The sequence below is a fragment of the Nycticebus coucang genome, chromosome 2, assembly GCF_027406575.1.
Source record: "Nycticebus coucang isolate mNycCou1 chromosome 2, mNycCou1.pri, whole genome shotgun sequence".
NCBI classification, from domain to species: domain Eukaryota; kingdom Metazoa; phylum Chordata; class Mammalia; order Primates; family Lorisidae; genus Nycticebus; species Nycticebus coucang.
This window is the reverse complement of record NC_069781.1, coordinates 25763640-25778211: the sequence shown is the minus strand read 5'-3', so window position 1 is coordinate 25778211 and position 14572 is coordinate 25763640. Positions and strand designations below refer to the sequence as shown.

The following is a 14572-nucleotide window of genomic DNA, read 5'->3' as shown; positions in this document are numbered from 1 at the left end:
CTTGACTTGGCTCTGTGAGCAAGTTGTTCACATCTCCAAGTAACCTCAATCTTCTTCTCCAAAAAAAGGGGCTGATTCTATTTTCCTAATTCTATCATGACCTCTGGAAATAAAATGCTTCACTGAACACAGTGTAGTTCTCCAACTGGGGTAAATTAATTCCATCCTAAGACCAGCTGGAATCCCAGATGTGGTCATTAACTACACAGTGTCTTGCCCATAATGTAATATACTAATTGATAAAAAGAATTATCCAAATGACCCTTTCAGAAACCACTATACCACCCCCTCCCCCATAATCAGCCTTCCATAAAGGGAAACATAGTCTGTCTTTGGTAAGTGAAATGGTGCTCCAACCGGCCATCACTAAAGGATGTTCTTTGAGACATGAGTGCCTGATGGCACTCAACTAATGTTTGTCCAATGACCAAAGGAATAGATTTAATTTCTTGAGCTAAGCTGCCAAATGCTTGTCTTCAGTCCCTTGGCTGTCTCTCTATTCATTTAAAAGATGTTGACTGGCCCTAAAAGTCTAGTCGTTACCTAAAGAAGCAAAAGAAGAGGTCCTGACTGCAGTGACCCAGCTACTCAAGTGTAGCAACCCACACAGACGTTTCCTCATCCCCCAAACAGAAGTCTCCACTGTGCTCCTTGGGACCACCGGCCAACTGTGGAGAGAAGACAGATACTGACCTGATCGGTCCATTTTTCTCCTTGGCTTTCCTCAGCTTGAGACGTGGTAGAGGCCTTCCATGCACGGTCAAAAATTTTACTTCAGGAAGAGGAGGTTCTGAAAACATGTTGAAAAGAAGAAAAGGGATATGATCAGAGCAAATAAAAAGCAGGCAGAAAAGGTCCTCACGGGGGCCATCAAAAGGAACGTTCTAATAAGGATGAGCTTATTCTGATACACGCCATGATGTGGATGAACCTTGAAAAGCTTATGCTAAGTGAAATAAGCCAGACACAAAAGGTCAAATACTGTATGATTCTATTTACATGAAATAACTAAACTAGGCAAATTCATGGAGACAGAAGGAGCTCAGACGTTGCCAGCGGTTAAGGGGAGGGAATGGGGACTTACAGCTTGATGATCACAGAGGCTCTCCTGGGGTGATGAAATAGATGAAAGGCTTGCCCAACACTGCGAATGTACTTAATGCTAAAGAACTGCAGGCTTAAAGATGGTTAAAGTGGTACATTTTTATGCCACATCTATTTCGCCATAATGAAAAAAAATAATGAGCATACACAGGCACTGACAGGGGAGAGATGTGATGGGCATTACAGTGGACTTGGTGGGTAACTCCTCCTTGGTGGGGAAGATCAGCATATCAGACTTCCATAACCTTTATAATCACAGAGGTCTCGGTCCTGTCGTTGCCCTAACCAACAACCAGATCTCCCAAATAGGTTTTCCAGGGGGAGGAAAATATTCCGAGTGGCTGACCAGTTCTTGCATGTCAGCGGTAGTTACATGAATGCTATAACGTACCAGCTGCTATTCTGCCTTGTGGGGCAGATGTACTGAGGGCTAACCATGCACACTTGATGTGTTCTAAGGACACCTCATCTCATTTAATCTTCTAAACAATGCTACCAAGTGGATGGTATATTTTTTTGAGACAGGGTCTCACTGTGCTGCCCCAGGCTGGAGTGCCATAACTTCATCAGCTTACAGCAACTTCAAACTCCTAGGCTCAAATGATCTTCCTGTCTCAGCCTCCCTAGTAGCTGGGACTACAGGCACCTGCCACCACATCTGGTTAATTTTTCTATTTTTAGTAGAGACAGGGGTGTCACTCTTGAAACCTTGACCTCAAGCGATCCTCCCATCTCAGCTTCTCTGAGTGCTAGGATTACAGACGTGAGCTACCATGCCCAGCTGACAGCTGTTTTTATAATATTTGAGCTATGCCTCCTGGGTGCCAGTTCTGTGCTGGAACACTGCCTCTGCTTTTCAGCAAATCTCCACAGCAGCTCTGTGTGTCAATCATCTCTATTTTATCAAGGAGCAAATCAAGGCTTGGGCAGGCTGAGTCTCATCCCTGGAAGACGGTCCAAGCCTAGGACCAGAGTAATTGGACTCCAAAGTCAACTCTGCCACGACGCCGCGCTGTGACCATGCTTGTGTTCACTTGTCGGAGATTAAACTATGACCAAAAAGTAGTATAAAAACCTAGAACTACAACTCCCTGAAGGAACGAGGGCACCCTATGTCCTCCCCAGCCTGAGATCACAAGGAACAGAGCCTGAGGGCAGTGAGCATGGCAAACACCAAAGATCTCTCAATTACCAAGTGTTCAAAGGGAAAGGATGAGTAGGAAAGAGAACTTGAGAATGGCCCCAGGAGGGGGCTCATCCAAGGGGATTAGCTCCTCCCCAGCTCCAGCACACAGAAAACGTCATTCCAGGGATGATGATGACTGAGTCAGGGTCTGTAGAGAGCAAAAGGTTCCCCCTAGGACGCTGGGCAGCACACAAACCAGGCTTTGAAGAGGCAGTGTCCCCAAATCAGTGCTGGAGAAGGCTTCTGCCAAATGAACAGGTGGCTGAAAGAAAATAAACCAGAAGAGGCCAAGCAAAGCTGCAAACTTATCATTGTGACACTCCCAGAAGGTATGGCACCTTGGGCATGACAGTCTCCACATCCATATATGTCATCTTTTCATCTATTGTATATTTTACATATCGGTTTTACATACTCAGCATCGCTTTTTCCGTGGGAAGCGTCCCTCTCCTTCCCACACAGTTCTCACAGGGCTGACATTCCCACATTCCAAACCCCCTCTGGCCCAGGCCCTGGTGATCATAGGTTGCCATTCCCCAGTCAAAGGACTGGCTGAGAAGAATAATCTGTTTAACTTTGTGAGACTGGAGGGTTTTATTTTTCCTCTTGGGCTGTAGCTGAAAGTACTACGCAGGCCAGAACTACAAGGCCCATCCTCCCAGGTCTGTCTGAAAGAGCTTGGTAGAAACAGGCCTGTGTCACTGAGAAAGCAATGGGGCTCTGCTGGTGCCCTGTGAGGCTAGATCTTACTGTGCTCCAAGGACGATCCATTCCCGGCCTTGCTAGCGCAATGACCCAACACATTCCATATGCTGAAGCTGTTTTGAATTGGGTTTCTGTCGCTTGCAACCAAAGAGCCCTGATTAGTGGAGAATGCATTCAGAGCCCTGATATTCTGCAGGGCAAAAACCCAGCTGTGTACTTGAGGGAAGTATGGTGATGGGCCAAAGTTTGGGATGTAATAGGAAAATAGTTCTTATGTGTGAGAAGAATTTCTGTGAACCCCGGGCACATCCCAGACCTTGTGGGTAGTGGAGACAGTGAGGGCAGCAGAAGAACTGCCTTACTTGGAACCTGGACTAAACCAGTGGTTCTCAACCTTCCTAATGCCTCCGAATGCTACAACCCTTTAATACAGTTCCTCATGTTGTGGTGACCCCCAACCATAAAATTATTTTCATTGCTACTTCATAACTGTAATTTTGCTACTATTATGAATTGTAATGTAAATATCTGATATACAGGATGTATTTTCATTGTTACAAAGGGGTTGCGACCCACAGGTTGAGAACCGCTGGACTAAACCATCCTCTCCTTCAAAGTCTATCATTGCATTAGCTAAGTAAGAGGAGGGAGGAAGGGTGAGAAAGAGAAAGAAAGAGAAAGAGAGAGAGAGAAAATAAGGATACCTCCCTGCCACCACCCCACCCCAGCCCCAAACCCTGCCACAGTGAAATTAAGGACTGAGAGGCCAAAATAGGCTCTCCTAACTCTTTACCAGATTAGAAAATAGCTTTGGGCTGGAAATCCTCAATCCCAAATTATAATAAGAAAGATACAGACCTGCCTGGACATTTACAGTTTCAAAAGCTCTTTCAAGTGTATTGTTTACATGTTTACACGTCTACCTTCAACACACACCTATCAGCCACCTCTGTGCCAGGCTCCCTGCTAGGCAGCAGGGAGACAGCCCTGGGGGTTGTGGTTCCTCCTTCCGGAAGCTCAGGGTCTGATAATGCAGAGGGTTTTGTAAAGAGGCAGTGCTCAGAGAACTGACACAGATATACAGGGGGCAGTGGGCCGTGGTGACCAAGGGCAGGGGGGTGCATAGGCAGTGATACATCCACGTGGAGCTCCTGGCCGAGAGTTTGTGATCCAGCCGGGTAGATGCTGATGACATTAGAAGGGTGGGTTAGGTCAGAGCTAAGGTCTTGGAAATAATGAAAAACCATTCAAAGACTTAGCAGATCTGTACTTTAGAAATGAAATTTCAAAAACTGACTGAAGGCTGAACTGGTAAAGGGCAGAAGCACAGGCTGTCCAAGAATCTAGGTCAGAAGTGCCTGATTATTGTCTGAAGCAAGCGAGGGCAATGACAACGGAGGAGAGGGGACAGATGGGAGGGACCCTCAGGGGACGAGTGGGACAGAACATGGTAGAGGATAGGGCACGGGAGGAATCTGGCCTCTGGTTTTGGCAACTGAGTCACTGGAGCTGTCACTTATGAAGCATGGGGCAAAGTGCAGAAGCAGCTCGCTTCTAGGTCTATCTGTTCAGGGTGAAGTGTATGTGCAATTGGCCAGTAGACGGCAGACACACAGGCCCAGAGCCCAGGAGCAAAGTCTGTGCTGGTGAAGTGGAGTCAGCTCTCAAGTAGGAGTGAACGTGCCCCTGAGGGTGACAACATAAAGGTATCTGAGAGAGATGAGGGCCAAGGGTGGACCCCTGGGAATCCCAGCTTTATGACCAGGTGGAAGAGGGAGAGAGCCTGCAGCTTTTATGAGCTAGGATGGCAGCTTAGATTGGTTTCCATAAGCCTGTGGGATTGCCAGGAATCCCAGGAAGTCACCTGGAACAGCCTCTGCTTACAGTAGGGCCTCACATGACTCCTTTGTATTTTCCAGAGGAATCCACGAAGAGATTCCACATGGCTCACCTGAGGATGACAACTGTCAGCTTCCTGCAGCAGATATGGGGAGAGGGACTTTGCCAGGTCCCCCAGGGGAACAAGCCCTTCCAGTCTGAGAATTAGCAGCCCTCAGGCCTTTATGCTGTCATGGAAATGCCCTTCCTGTTGTGAGGTTCTGTTGTTATAGTAAAGTCAAATTTTTATCATACAGTTTCCTGTTTTCAACCCACAGAGAGATTAACTGGTCACTCTTTTCTGTGTGAGAAACCGCCTTGGGCTCTTTTAAGTTATTCCTCTGTTTGTTCTTCTCCAAGATTAATAACTCTAGTTCCGCTAATCTCTTGGCTAACCTTTTAAAACCACCCAGTAACAGTAGGATAAAGTGCTCACTCAGCTCAGAGAAGGCCGTTCCCTGCTTGTTCCCACTGCGATGCTCCTTCCCAGACCAGTGATGTTCTTGCAGCTTTCAAGGTGCCACCATCAGCTGGTTGAGTCAACCATGTGACTTTTAGACTATCTCCTGCTCTGCTAGTCTACGGCCTTCCCCACCTATATCAACAGTCTACTTTTTCTCTTTAGTTGAGAAGCCTGAACTTCATCAGGCTGATTCTCAGCCACATTTCGAGGTTAACTTGACTCTCAGCCATATTTCCCAAGGTGCTGTCCTTTGTCTTGCAAAACACTGTCCTGGGCAAATCCCCTCTCCTTTCATCAGCCTTGTTGCTGATTTTGACTAAGTCAGACTCAAAGCAAGAAACCGGTCCTGCCTGGGCTGGAAAATGTGGTTCTTTCATCCCGGCCATACCAGTCAGGAAACCTTCATTCCCCTCCTTAGGGGTGAGCAGCATCCATTCTGTGCTAGAAGCAAATGAAAAAAAGAACAGTTTGAAGAGTAAGGAGAAAAGGAACGAAACAGAGCATGGCCTGCAAAATATTTAATATTAAACATTAAAAGATAAAATTACGATAATTGAAACAGCAAGGTATAAGCACAGGACAGGCAAAGCAATGAAAAGGGCTAGACAGTCTATAAAGAAAACCAAATAAATGTGAGACTATTCTGGGTGACACGGGCAGGGAACTGGCTGATCAGTTTGGGGGTGGTGGTTATCACGTAAATGTAGCTTCACATCAGGTATCAAAATGAATTCCAAATGGGCCTAAGATTTAAATGCAAATGCAAAACTATTAAAAAGCATAAGAAACTACTAGACATTAAGAACTGATCAGATTTCCAGATGAGAAAGGCTTCTCTGACCATAACCAGAATCAGAAACTATAAAGCATCAATAGAATTGATTACATAAAATTTTTGTATGTTTAAATGTCAAAAAATATTGAAAGGAAAATTAAATAGCCTTGGGGTGAGATTTTGTAGTACATGTAATGAAAGATGAAAAGCATTAATGTAAGCAAACCATTAAGTCAACAAAAGAAAGGAGGTCCACCATGTTAAAATTCCTCTATGTAATGTAAAACTGACCAAAATGAACAAAAATAGAACAAAATTGTATCTGCAGCATAACTAAGCACAGGCCCCAACTCCATTCTATAGACTTCAAGTAATTGAAGGAATTGAACTAAAATGCAGCTCTACTGCCTGAGAACCTGGTACAATGCAGCTTTTCTGAAATTTCTATTAAAAGTAGAGAGAAAATAGCCCTCAGGCACCTCTCCAGATATATTACGCCACCCAGGGCATGATAAATTAAAATTGATGGCAAAAAAAAAAAAATAGTAGCTTCTACCATAAATCATAGAACTTCCTATCGATAAAGTCCTGAGATTTGGCCTCCCAGAGGGAAGAAACCAGTTTCTTTTCATCTCTGTACCAGCCTCAGCAGGTAGCACAGGTCTGTGTACATAATCAGTAACATTTGCTGAATTAAATTGTTACCTTACAGCAGGCCCCTCCCAACTCCCACCACCCAAAGAAACCCTGCTTTCTAGCCTTCTGATCTAAGGAAACCTTCCCATTTATATTCTATAAAAGCTAAAGTTAATACAAGAAAACAACCCATCCAGCTAGTTTTCTTCTATGATGGATCACCTTGTCTCAGTGGGGACTGAGCTGAGATTCAGATGTGGCTGAGGAGCTGGGAGACACCCATTCCCACATAACCATTTACTTGGGAGTTGATTTGGAACCAGAAAGTAACTGGGAGAGTGCTGGGAATGAGAGAAATAGGTGGACTGTGGGAGCATGGAATGGCAGACATGCCCCCTCTTAGAGTGACCCGGATGTCAAAGAGCCTGTGTCCACCAATGACATTGGTTTCTTTTTTTTTAAAGACAGAGTTTCACTCCATCCCCCTGGGTAGTGTGCCATGGTGTCAGCCTAACTCACTCACACCAACCTCAAACTCCTGGGCTCAAGTGATCCTCCTGCCTCAGCTTCCTAAGTAGCTGGAACTACAGGCACCTGCCACAGCACCCAGCTAATTTTTTCTATTTTTAGTAGAGACAGGTCTTATTCTTACTCAAACTGATCTTGAACTCCTGAAATCAGCAATCCGCCTGCCTCGGCCTCCCAGAGTGCTAGGATTACAGGCATGAACCATCATGCCTGGCCCACCAACAACTTTGAAAGAAAAACAGTTGGGGGCGACGCCTGTGGCTCAGTCGGTAAGGCGCCGGCCCCATATACCAAGGGTGGCGGGTTCAAACCCGGCCCCAGCTGAACTGCAACCAAAAAATAGCTGGGCGTTGTGGCGGGCACCTGTAGTCCCAGCTACTCCGGAGGCTGAGGCAAGAGAATCGCTTAAGCCCAGGAGTTGGAGGTTGCTGTGAGCTGTGTGAGGCCACAGCACTCTACCGAGGGCCATAAAGTGAGACTCTGTCTCTACAAAAAAAAGAAAAGAAAAACAGTTGGGTAAAGGCCAGTGCTTCCCCTGGCCTCTGGCGCAGCTTCAGCCATTTGGAACCAGTCAGAGGGCTGGGGTCTCACTGAGGACACAGGGGTACAGAGTTCTCAGATGGTGTGTGGGCAGCCAGCCCTGGAAGAGAAGACTATGGCAGAACAACTCAAGGGTCTTGGTCCTCCCCACCCAGCATGATTCCTTCTGAGGCCATCCAGTAGTAAGAGAGGAGTGTCAGAGGCCGGGCAGGAAAACCAGGGCAACTCCAGCTGGACCTTCTAAGAAAATGACCGTCTGGGAAACACTTGGGACGCACCCATGTTTTCAGTCATTTTCCTAAACATCTGCAAGGTTTCCTAACTTCCTCTTCTTATGAACACAGCCCAAGATGGGAAATTTCTCATGGAAGTTGCCAGGCTTGGCACTGAAGGTAGATGGGGGAAGAAATGATTGCCTTCCCACAAACCCTCCCCCTTTCCCTTTCAGCATTCTTGGTTCCACCATAAACATTCAACATCAAATGATCACCATGTCATATGTACGAGTGGTCTGGTTTATCCCCACATCGAACCTTGCTTTGCTTTTTCACTTTCTCTGATCCCCTCTCCCATCTGGACTCTGCCACTCTCCCCTCTCTGGTTTCCTCCTCTGCCCTCTGAGAAGAAAATTTTGCCTACAAGCTTTCAGACTCTGCAAGAAAATAGCATAACCAATGTGTGAACCCTGTCCTGACTCTGTGGGGCTTATATCAAGGATGACAGGTTGTTCTTCACCCTGTCCTAAAAGGGCTATGAATGGGGAGGCTATTCTGAAGTGTCGCGTTCAGTGAACCACTGGTGTCAGCCAGGAGTCAGGAGCACCAGGAAGCAGCATCTCTGTCTGGCCCCCGCCTCGCCTCCCCCCTCTTCCCTGCTTTCACTGAAACACTTGCCTCTGTCCCTCAACATTCCTAGAACCTTCACCCTCCTCTGAGGTCAGCAATATATTTAAAGCACTTGTTTTCATCCTCTTCCCATTAGTAAGTGAGTTGGTTTATTGTAAGATACGCAGAAGGGAGAGTCCACTAGCTTCTCTTCTGGGAAATCAGCTGCTGCATTTCCCAGGTCTAAATTCTTAGTCCAGCATTTCTGCCAAAAATTCAAAGTTTACGGCCCTACTGCAACAAAGTCACAAAGGGTATAAACAACCAGGAACACCTCTTCACATCCACACATAAGGTTTTCTTTTTTCCCCTTTTTTAAACAGAGTTGGGGTTTTTTTTTTCTTTTTTACTCTTTCTTTTTTTTTTTGACCGGGGCTGGGTTTGAACCCACCACCTCCAGCATATGGGACCGGCGCCCTACTCCTTGAGCCACAGGTGCCGCCCTCTTTTTTACTCTTTCATAACACCTTAACGACTTGAATTTTCTTTTTCTTTTTAAATTGTGAATCCGTTAAAGGAGGATGGTATCAGAAAATCGTCACGGTCACAATGAACTTAAACAGCTCAACAGTGTCCCCTGGTGGCCATGAGCACAGACACAGGGCATTTGAGCCACAAGGCCTCTATTTAGCCTACAAAACAAGGCAGAATCAAGATAAAACCTCCTATTCCCTAGTCAAAAACTATAAAATGTTAATTCAAATTAGAAATGCAAGCCATCCAAAGATGACAAGGACCAAAGAGTAGGAGACGGAATAGCTGTTCATTTTAATACATCGCCGTGGGAAGGAACACCCAAATTGAATAACACTTGTCTCTCGAGCCCAAAATGGGGCAAATTCTTTTTTTTTTTTTTTGCATCAAGTCTTTACTGACTAAGCAGCAGCATCTCAACACAATCCCACCCACTGGCCATTTCTTTGGGGTGCTGTGCATCAGTATTGCTCGTACATGCCGGAGATTCAGTGTAGAGCACACACAAAAACACAATCTCGACCTTCCAAGAGCTCCTATTTTAGCAGGTGAGAAAGAAAACAAATTTGAAGAAGAAATTCAAGCAGGGTAATTGGATGGAGAGTAACAGAGCAGAGATTGGGGAGGATATTTTGAAAAGGATGGTCAAGGCCTCTCTAGAGCCATGCAGTGAGCAGACACCTGGATGATTATGAAAAGCCATGAGGAAGAGTACGTCTCAGGGAGACTGAAAGGCAGATGGAAAGGCCTGGATGCAGGAAAAAGCTCAACCCATTTAAGGAACAAGGCCCGGGACACAGCTGATGCTTAGTGAGAAAGGAGGAGTGCACTGGGAGATGAATTCAGTGAGGGAGGCAGGGGCCACACGTTCCATGCTGAGGAACTTAGATCCCATTCTCACTGGAATGGAAATTCACTGGAGAATTTTGAGGTGGTGCCGATATGTCCTCATATGAATTTTTTTTTTTTTTTGAGACAGAGTCCCACTTTGTCATCCTTGGTAGAGTGCTATGGTGTCACAGCTCACAGCAACCTCAAACTCTTGGGCTCAAGTGATCCTCTTGCCTCAGCATCCCAAGTAGCTGGACTATAGGCACCTGCCACTATGCCAGGCTTTTTTTTTAAGAGATGGGGTCTTGCTGTGGCTCAGGCTGGTCTTGAACTCAGTTAATCCAAAGCGTAATACAAAGTGTTGGGATTACATGTGTGAGCCACCACGCCCAGCTGAATTTTTTTTTCAAGAGAGTCTGGCTCTGTCACACAGGCTAGAGTGCAGTGGTGTCATCATAGCCCACTGCAGCCTCCTAGGCTCAAGCAATCCTCCTGCCTCAGCTTCCCCAGTAGCTAGGACTACAGGTGTGCACCACCACACCCAGCTAATTTTTATTTTTTGTAGAGATAGGATCTTACTCTTGCTCAGGCTGGTCTCAAACTCCTGACATCAAACAATCCTCCTACCTCAGCTACCCAGAGGACTAGGATCTTGTATGCATTTTTTAAAAAATCACTCTAGCTACTGAGTGATTTCTTTTTTTTTAAGAGACAGGGTCTTGCTATGTTTCTTAGGCTAGACTTGAACTCCTGGGCTCTCACCTCAGCCTCCCAAGTAGCTGGGACTATAGGTTCATGCCACCAAGCCCAGCCTGAGTGATCTTTTTAAAGTTATGGTGAAGACTGAGACTGAGATGGTGCTGTGGGGCAGGGAGGAGGTGATGGGCAACAGCAAAAGCAGGAAAACCAGTTAGAAAGCTACTGTAATTGGCCGGGTGGGGTGGCTCATGCCTGTCATCCCAGCACTCTGGGATTGCCTGAGCTCACAGGTTCAAGAGCAGCCTGAGCTCACAGGTTCAAGAGCAGCCTGAGCCTGAATGAGACCTCATCTCTACAAATAGCTGGGCGCTGTGGCAGGTGCTTGTAGTCCCAGCTACTTGGGAAGATGAGGCAAGAGAATCACTTGAGCCCAGGAGTTTGAGGTTGCTGTGAGCTATGACACCACGGCACTCTGCCATGGCGACAAAGTTTCTCACTTTGTCGAGGAAAGAAAGTAAGAAAGGAAGGAAGGAAAGAGAGAAAGAAAGTAAGAGAGAAAGAAGGAAGGAAGGACGTGAGGGAGGGTAGCCTGTAAATAGGCTTCAGAAAGCTACTGTGGAAGTCCAGGCAAGAGGTTGCTGCTGGCTTGGATTAGGCTTTCCCACAGGGGAAAGTGGGAAATTTATTTCAGACGGCAGAACAACAAGGCTTATTGACGGATTAGAAACTTGAGGATGGATTAGAATCAATTAGGACTCCTTTTGGGCCTGAACAGTTGGGTGAATAGAAATGCCAATAACTTAGATAGAGAAGCCTGGGTGGAAAAGTTCTGTTTGATTTGCCAAGCAGGTGTTCGATAGGACAAGCTCGGAAGATGGATTGATACGTGAGTCTGAGCTCTGAGGAGAGACTGGAACTAGAAATAGGTATCTGGAAATCCTCCGCGGATAGGTAATATTTACAGCCCTGAGACTGCTAAAGATCACCGAAGCAGAAAGTGTAGATAATGAAGAAAAAGAGGCTGAAGGGGGGGGCCAAAGTAGACGGTGCTAGCCAAGAAGACTGAGAAGGAACAGCCAGTAAGGCTGAAGGAACAAACCGAAGGAAAGGATATATCAGGAAGAAGAGAGTGTCAAGGTGAGAGGGAAAATCAGATAAGAACACAACTGACCCCTGGAGGCGGCAGGTGGAGGCCAAACGCAGACCCTTCCAGCAAAGCAGAGAAGACAAATGCTTCCCAGATTGGGGGGGTGGGGGGGAGGCACCGAGAGAAGACAAAGTAGCCGAAGGGGACTCTGGGCCCAGAGAAGGTCTGTGTATTTCTTTTCTTTCTTTTCAGTAAACTGCTCGGCAGTGCAGGAATAATTCTGTATTTATTTGGGGGAAGTGATGATTAGGCCAGAAGGGATGGGATTAATGCACAGGCTCCGGACGGCAGGCTCACACCCAAACAGGGACAGGAAGGAAAATGAAATATGTGGGAGGCTGGGAGATTTGGAGGTGGGAAGCCCTCATCCGATGACTTTTAATTTCTCCGTGTAGTAAGAATCAAGAAGCTAACATTCAGTGTTCACTCAGCGTGTGGGCTGGGGGGGAGGTAGCACCAGTTTGAAGAAGGAAAAGGGAATGTGTGGAAAGTGAATTTTCTAGGGGTCTCCGGTGGGACTGCCATTTCTTTTCCTCTGATGGAACCTTTAGCGCTTGCGACAGAGTGCAAATGAAGGATGTTACTAAGAAAGAAAGAGTAACAAGAAATCTTTTTTTTTTTTTTAATATATTCTAAATGTTTTAAACCTCTAGAAGGTATGTGGCCATCACCTATGGACACACTACCCAGATTTCATCAATGTTTGTTTCAGGTACGTTTTTAAGAAATAAAACGTGACAGCCAGAGCTACAGGCCTCTTAGCTTCTCTCCACTTCCATATCCTTCCTCCCCCTCTCTCAAAGTTCATTACCTAATGATAGAAAGCATCACTGTTTCACAGCTCTGTGGTGACTTTGTTAATCCAAGGGCTGATATTCAATATTTACCTGTTATCTGGGTTGTCAGGGAGATGACCACAGGAAGCGCCGAGGACAAAGCCCGGAGGCTCACACTGTAGTTGGTGCCTGGACTCAGGTCCAGGCATATCTCAGGATTCTGGCTGCTGGTAGTGATATTAAAGATCATTTCGTGGGCAAAGTCCCTCTGATACCATCTCTGGCCCCAAATGTGGAACTGAAACATAAAAATGTTCACTGTGTGAATTGCTGGCTTGAACAGCTCCGGATGCCTTGACATCTGCCCTTTGTCATGAGTTTTCTTCTTTTCTCCTTCTTTATGCCAGTGTTTCTTCAAAAAGTGAAATGGACCCATAAACAAATAGTAGAGTGGTGATACCATAAATATTGTATGCAGAGTATTATTAGTATAATAAACATATTTTTAAATAAAAATGCACAAAAGGCTGAGGCTCCAATACTGGCAATGGTCTCTTTCCTGCTCTCATGTACGAGGTGGCCATAAAGTTCACGTGCAATTTTAAATTGTGCTCGATTTTAAATTGCGCATGATTTTAAATTGCACATGGACATTATAGCCACCCTGAATACCACACACACACCAAATGTAAAGGCCCGCTGGAAAAACTGCAGGAGGAAGGCCAAAGAACACTTCCCTAGAAAGAAAATGGAAACTCTGAACTAAGCAGGACCTGGATTAGAATACTCCCCCAGCTGGTCTAGTGTAAAACCTGGAAAGAATTTCTTCTCCACTCTTCCCCAACACTTTCCTGTAACAGTTTAATGAGAGGCACCCTTTTCTTTCCACTTAATTTCTTCTCATAGCAGCTCATCCCAAGATCTTTCTCTCTCTTACTCACAACCACATCTAGCTTCAAAAGTACCCCTGCCTAAGCCAAGTGCAGTGGCTCACGCCTGTAATCCTAGAACCCTGGGAGGCTGAGGCAGGTGGATTGCCTGAGTTCAGGAGTTTGAGACCAGCCTGAACCAGAGCGAGACTCCCATCTCTAACAATAGCTGGGCATTGTGGCGGGTGCCTATAGTCCCAGCTACTTGGGAGGCTGAGGCAAAAGGATCTCTTGAGCCCAGGAGTTTGAGGTTGCTGTGAACTATGATGCCATGGCACACTACCCAGGGCAACAAAGTGAGACTCTGTCTCAAAAAAAAAAAAGGTCCCCCTGCCTGTTAATCCCAGCACTTTGGGAGGCTTGGTGGGAGGAATATTTGAACCTAGACGTTGAAGATTACGTTGAGCTACGACTGCACCACTGCACTCCACCCTGGGTGACAGAGCAGGATCCTGTCTCAAAATATATATATCTCTATATATGGCTCTTTCAAGTCCCTACTCCAAGATGACAAAGAAAAGATGGAACAGTGGCTGTGCCAAAAAGGGCCGTGGCCACTTGCAGCCTTTTCTCTGCAGGAACTGAGTCCAGTGAGAGCCTAAAGACAAAGCTATGAAGAAGCTCATCACTCGGAACAAGTGGAGGCCGCCAGCTGTCAGGGGTGTTTCTGAAGCGAGTGTCTTCGATGCCTATTGCTTCCCAAGCCCTGTGTGAAGCTGCATTACAGTGTGAGTTGTGCTGCTCACAGCAAGGGAGTCAGGAGCCTTGCTTGGGAAACCCGCGAGGACCCAACACCCCTGCCCTGATCTAGACCAGAGGGTGCTACCCCACAACTTCCACCAAAGCCCATGTAAGGAGGTGAGTCCTTGAGGACTGAAGAAAAACTGTCCTTTGGGAAAAAATAAAATGGAACTTATTCTTCAGTTAGTATATGTTTATGTATTAACTTAATAATATTATGCATATATAATAATTATATATAATAAATATTAATATTATATATGTATAATATATATT

General features: G+C 45.9%; 1 protein-coding gene across 2 annotated transcripts in view; it reads right to left on the bottom strand.

The window, feature by feature from the left end:
- SUSD1 (sushi domain containing 1) overlaps positions 1–14572 on the bottom strand; it is a 133101-nt gene that overhangs the window by 22872 nt on the left and 95657 nt on the right. For both annotated transcript variants that reach the window (XM_053565695.1, XM_053565702.1), the window contains 2 exons: positions 12738–12924; positions 694–790 (listed from right to left, as the gene is read on the bottom strand). In XM_053565695.1, the coding sequence (XP_053421670.1) occupies positions 694–790; positions 12738–12924 (284 nt within the window). The remainder of the gene's footprint in view (positions 1–693; positions 791–12737; positions 12925–14572) is intronic.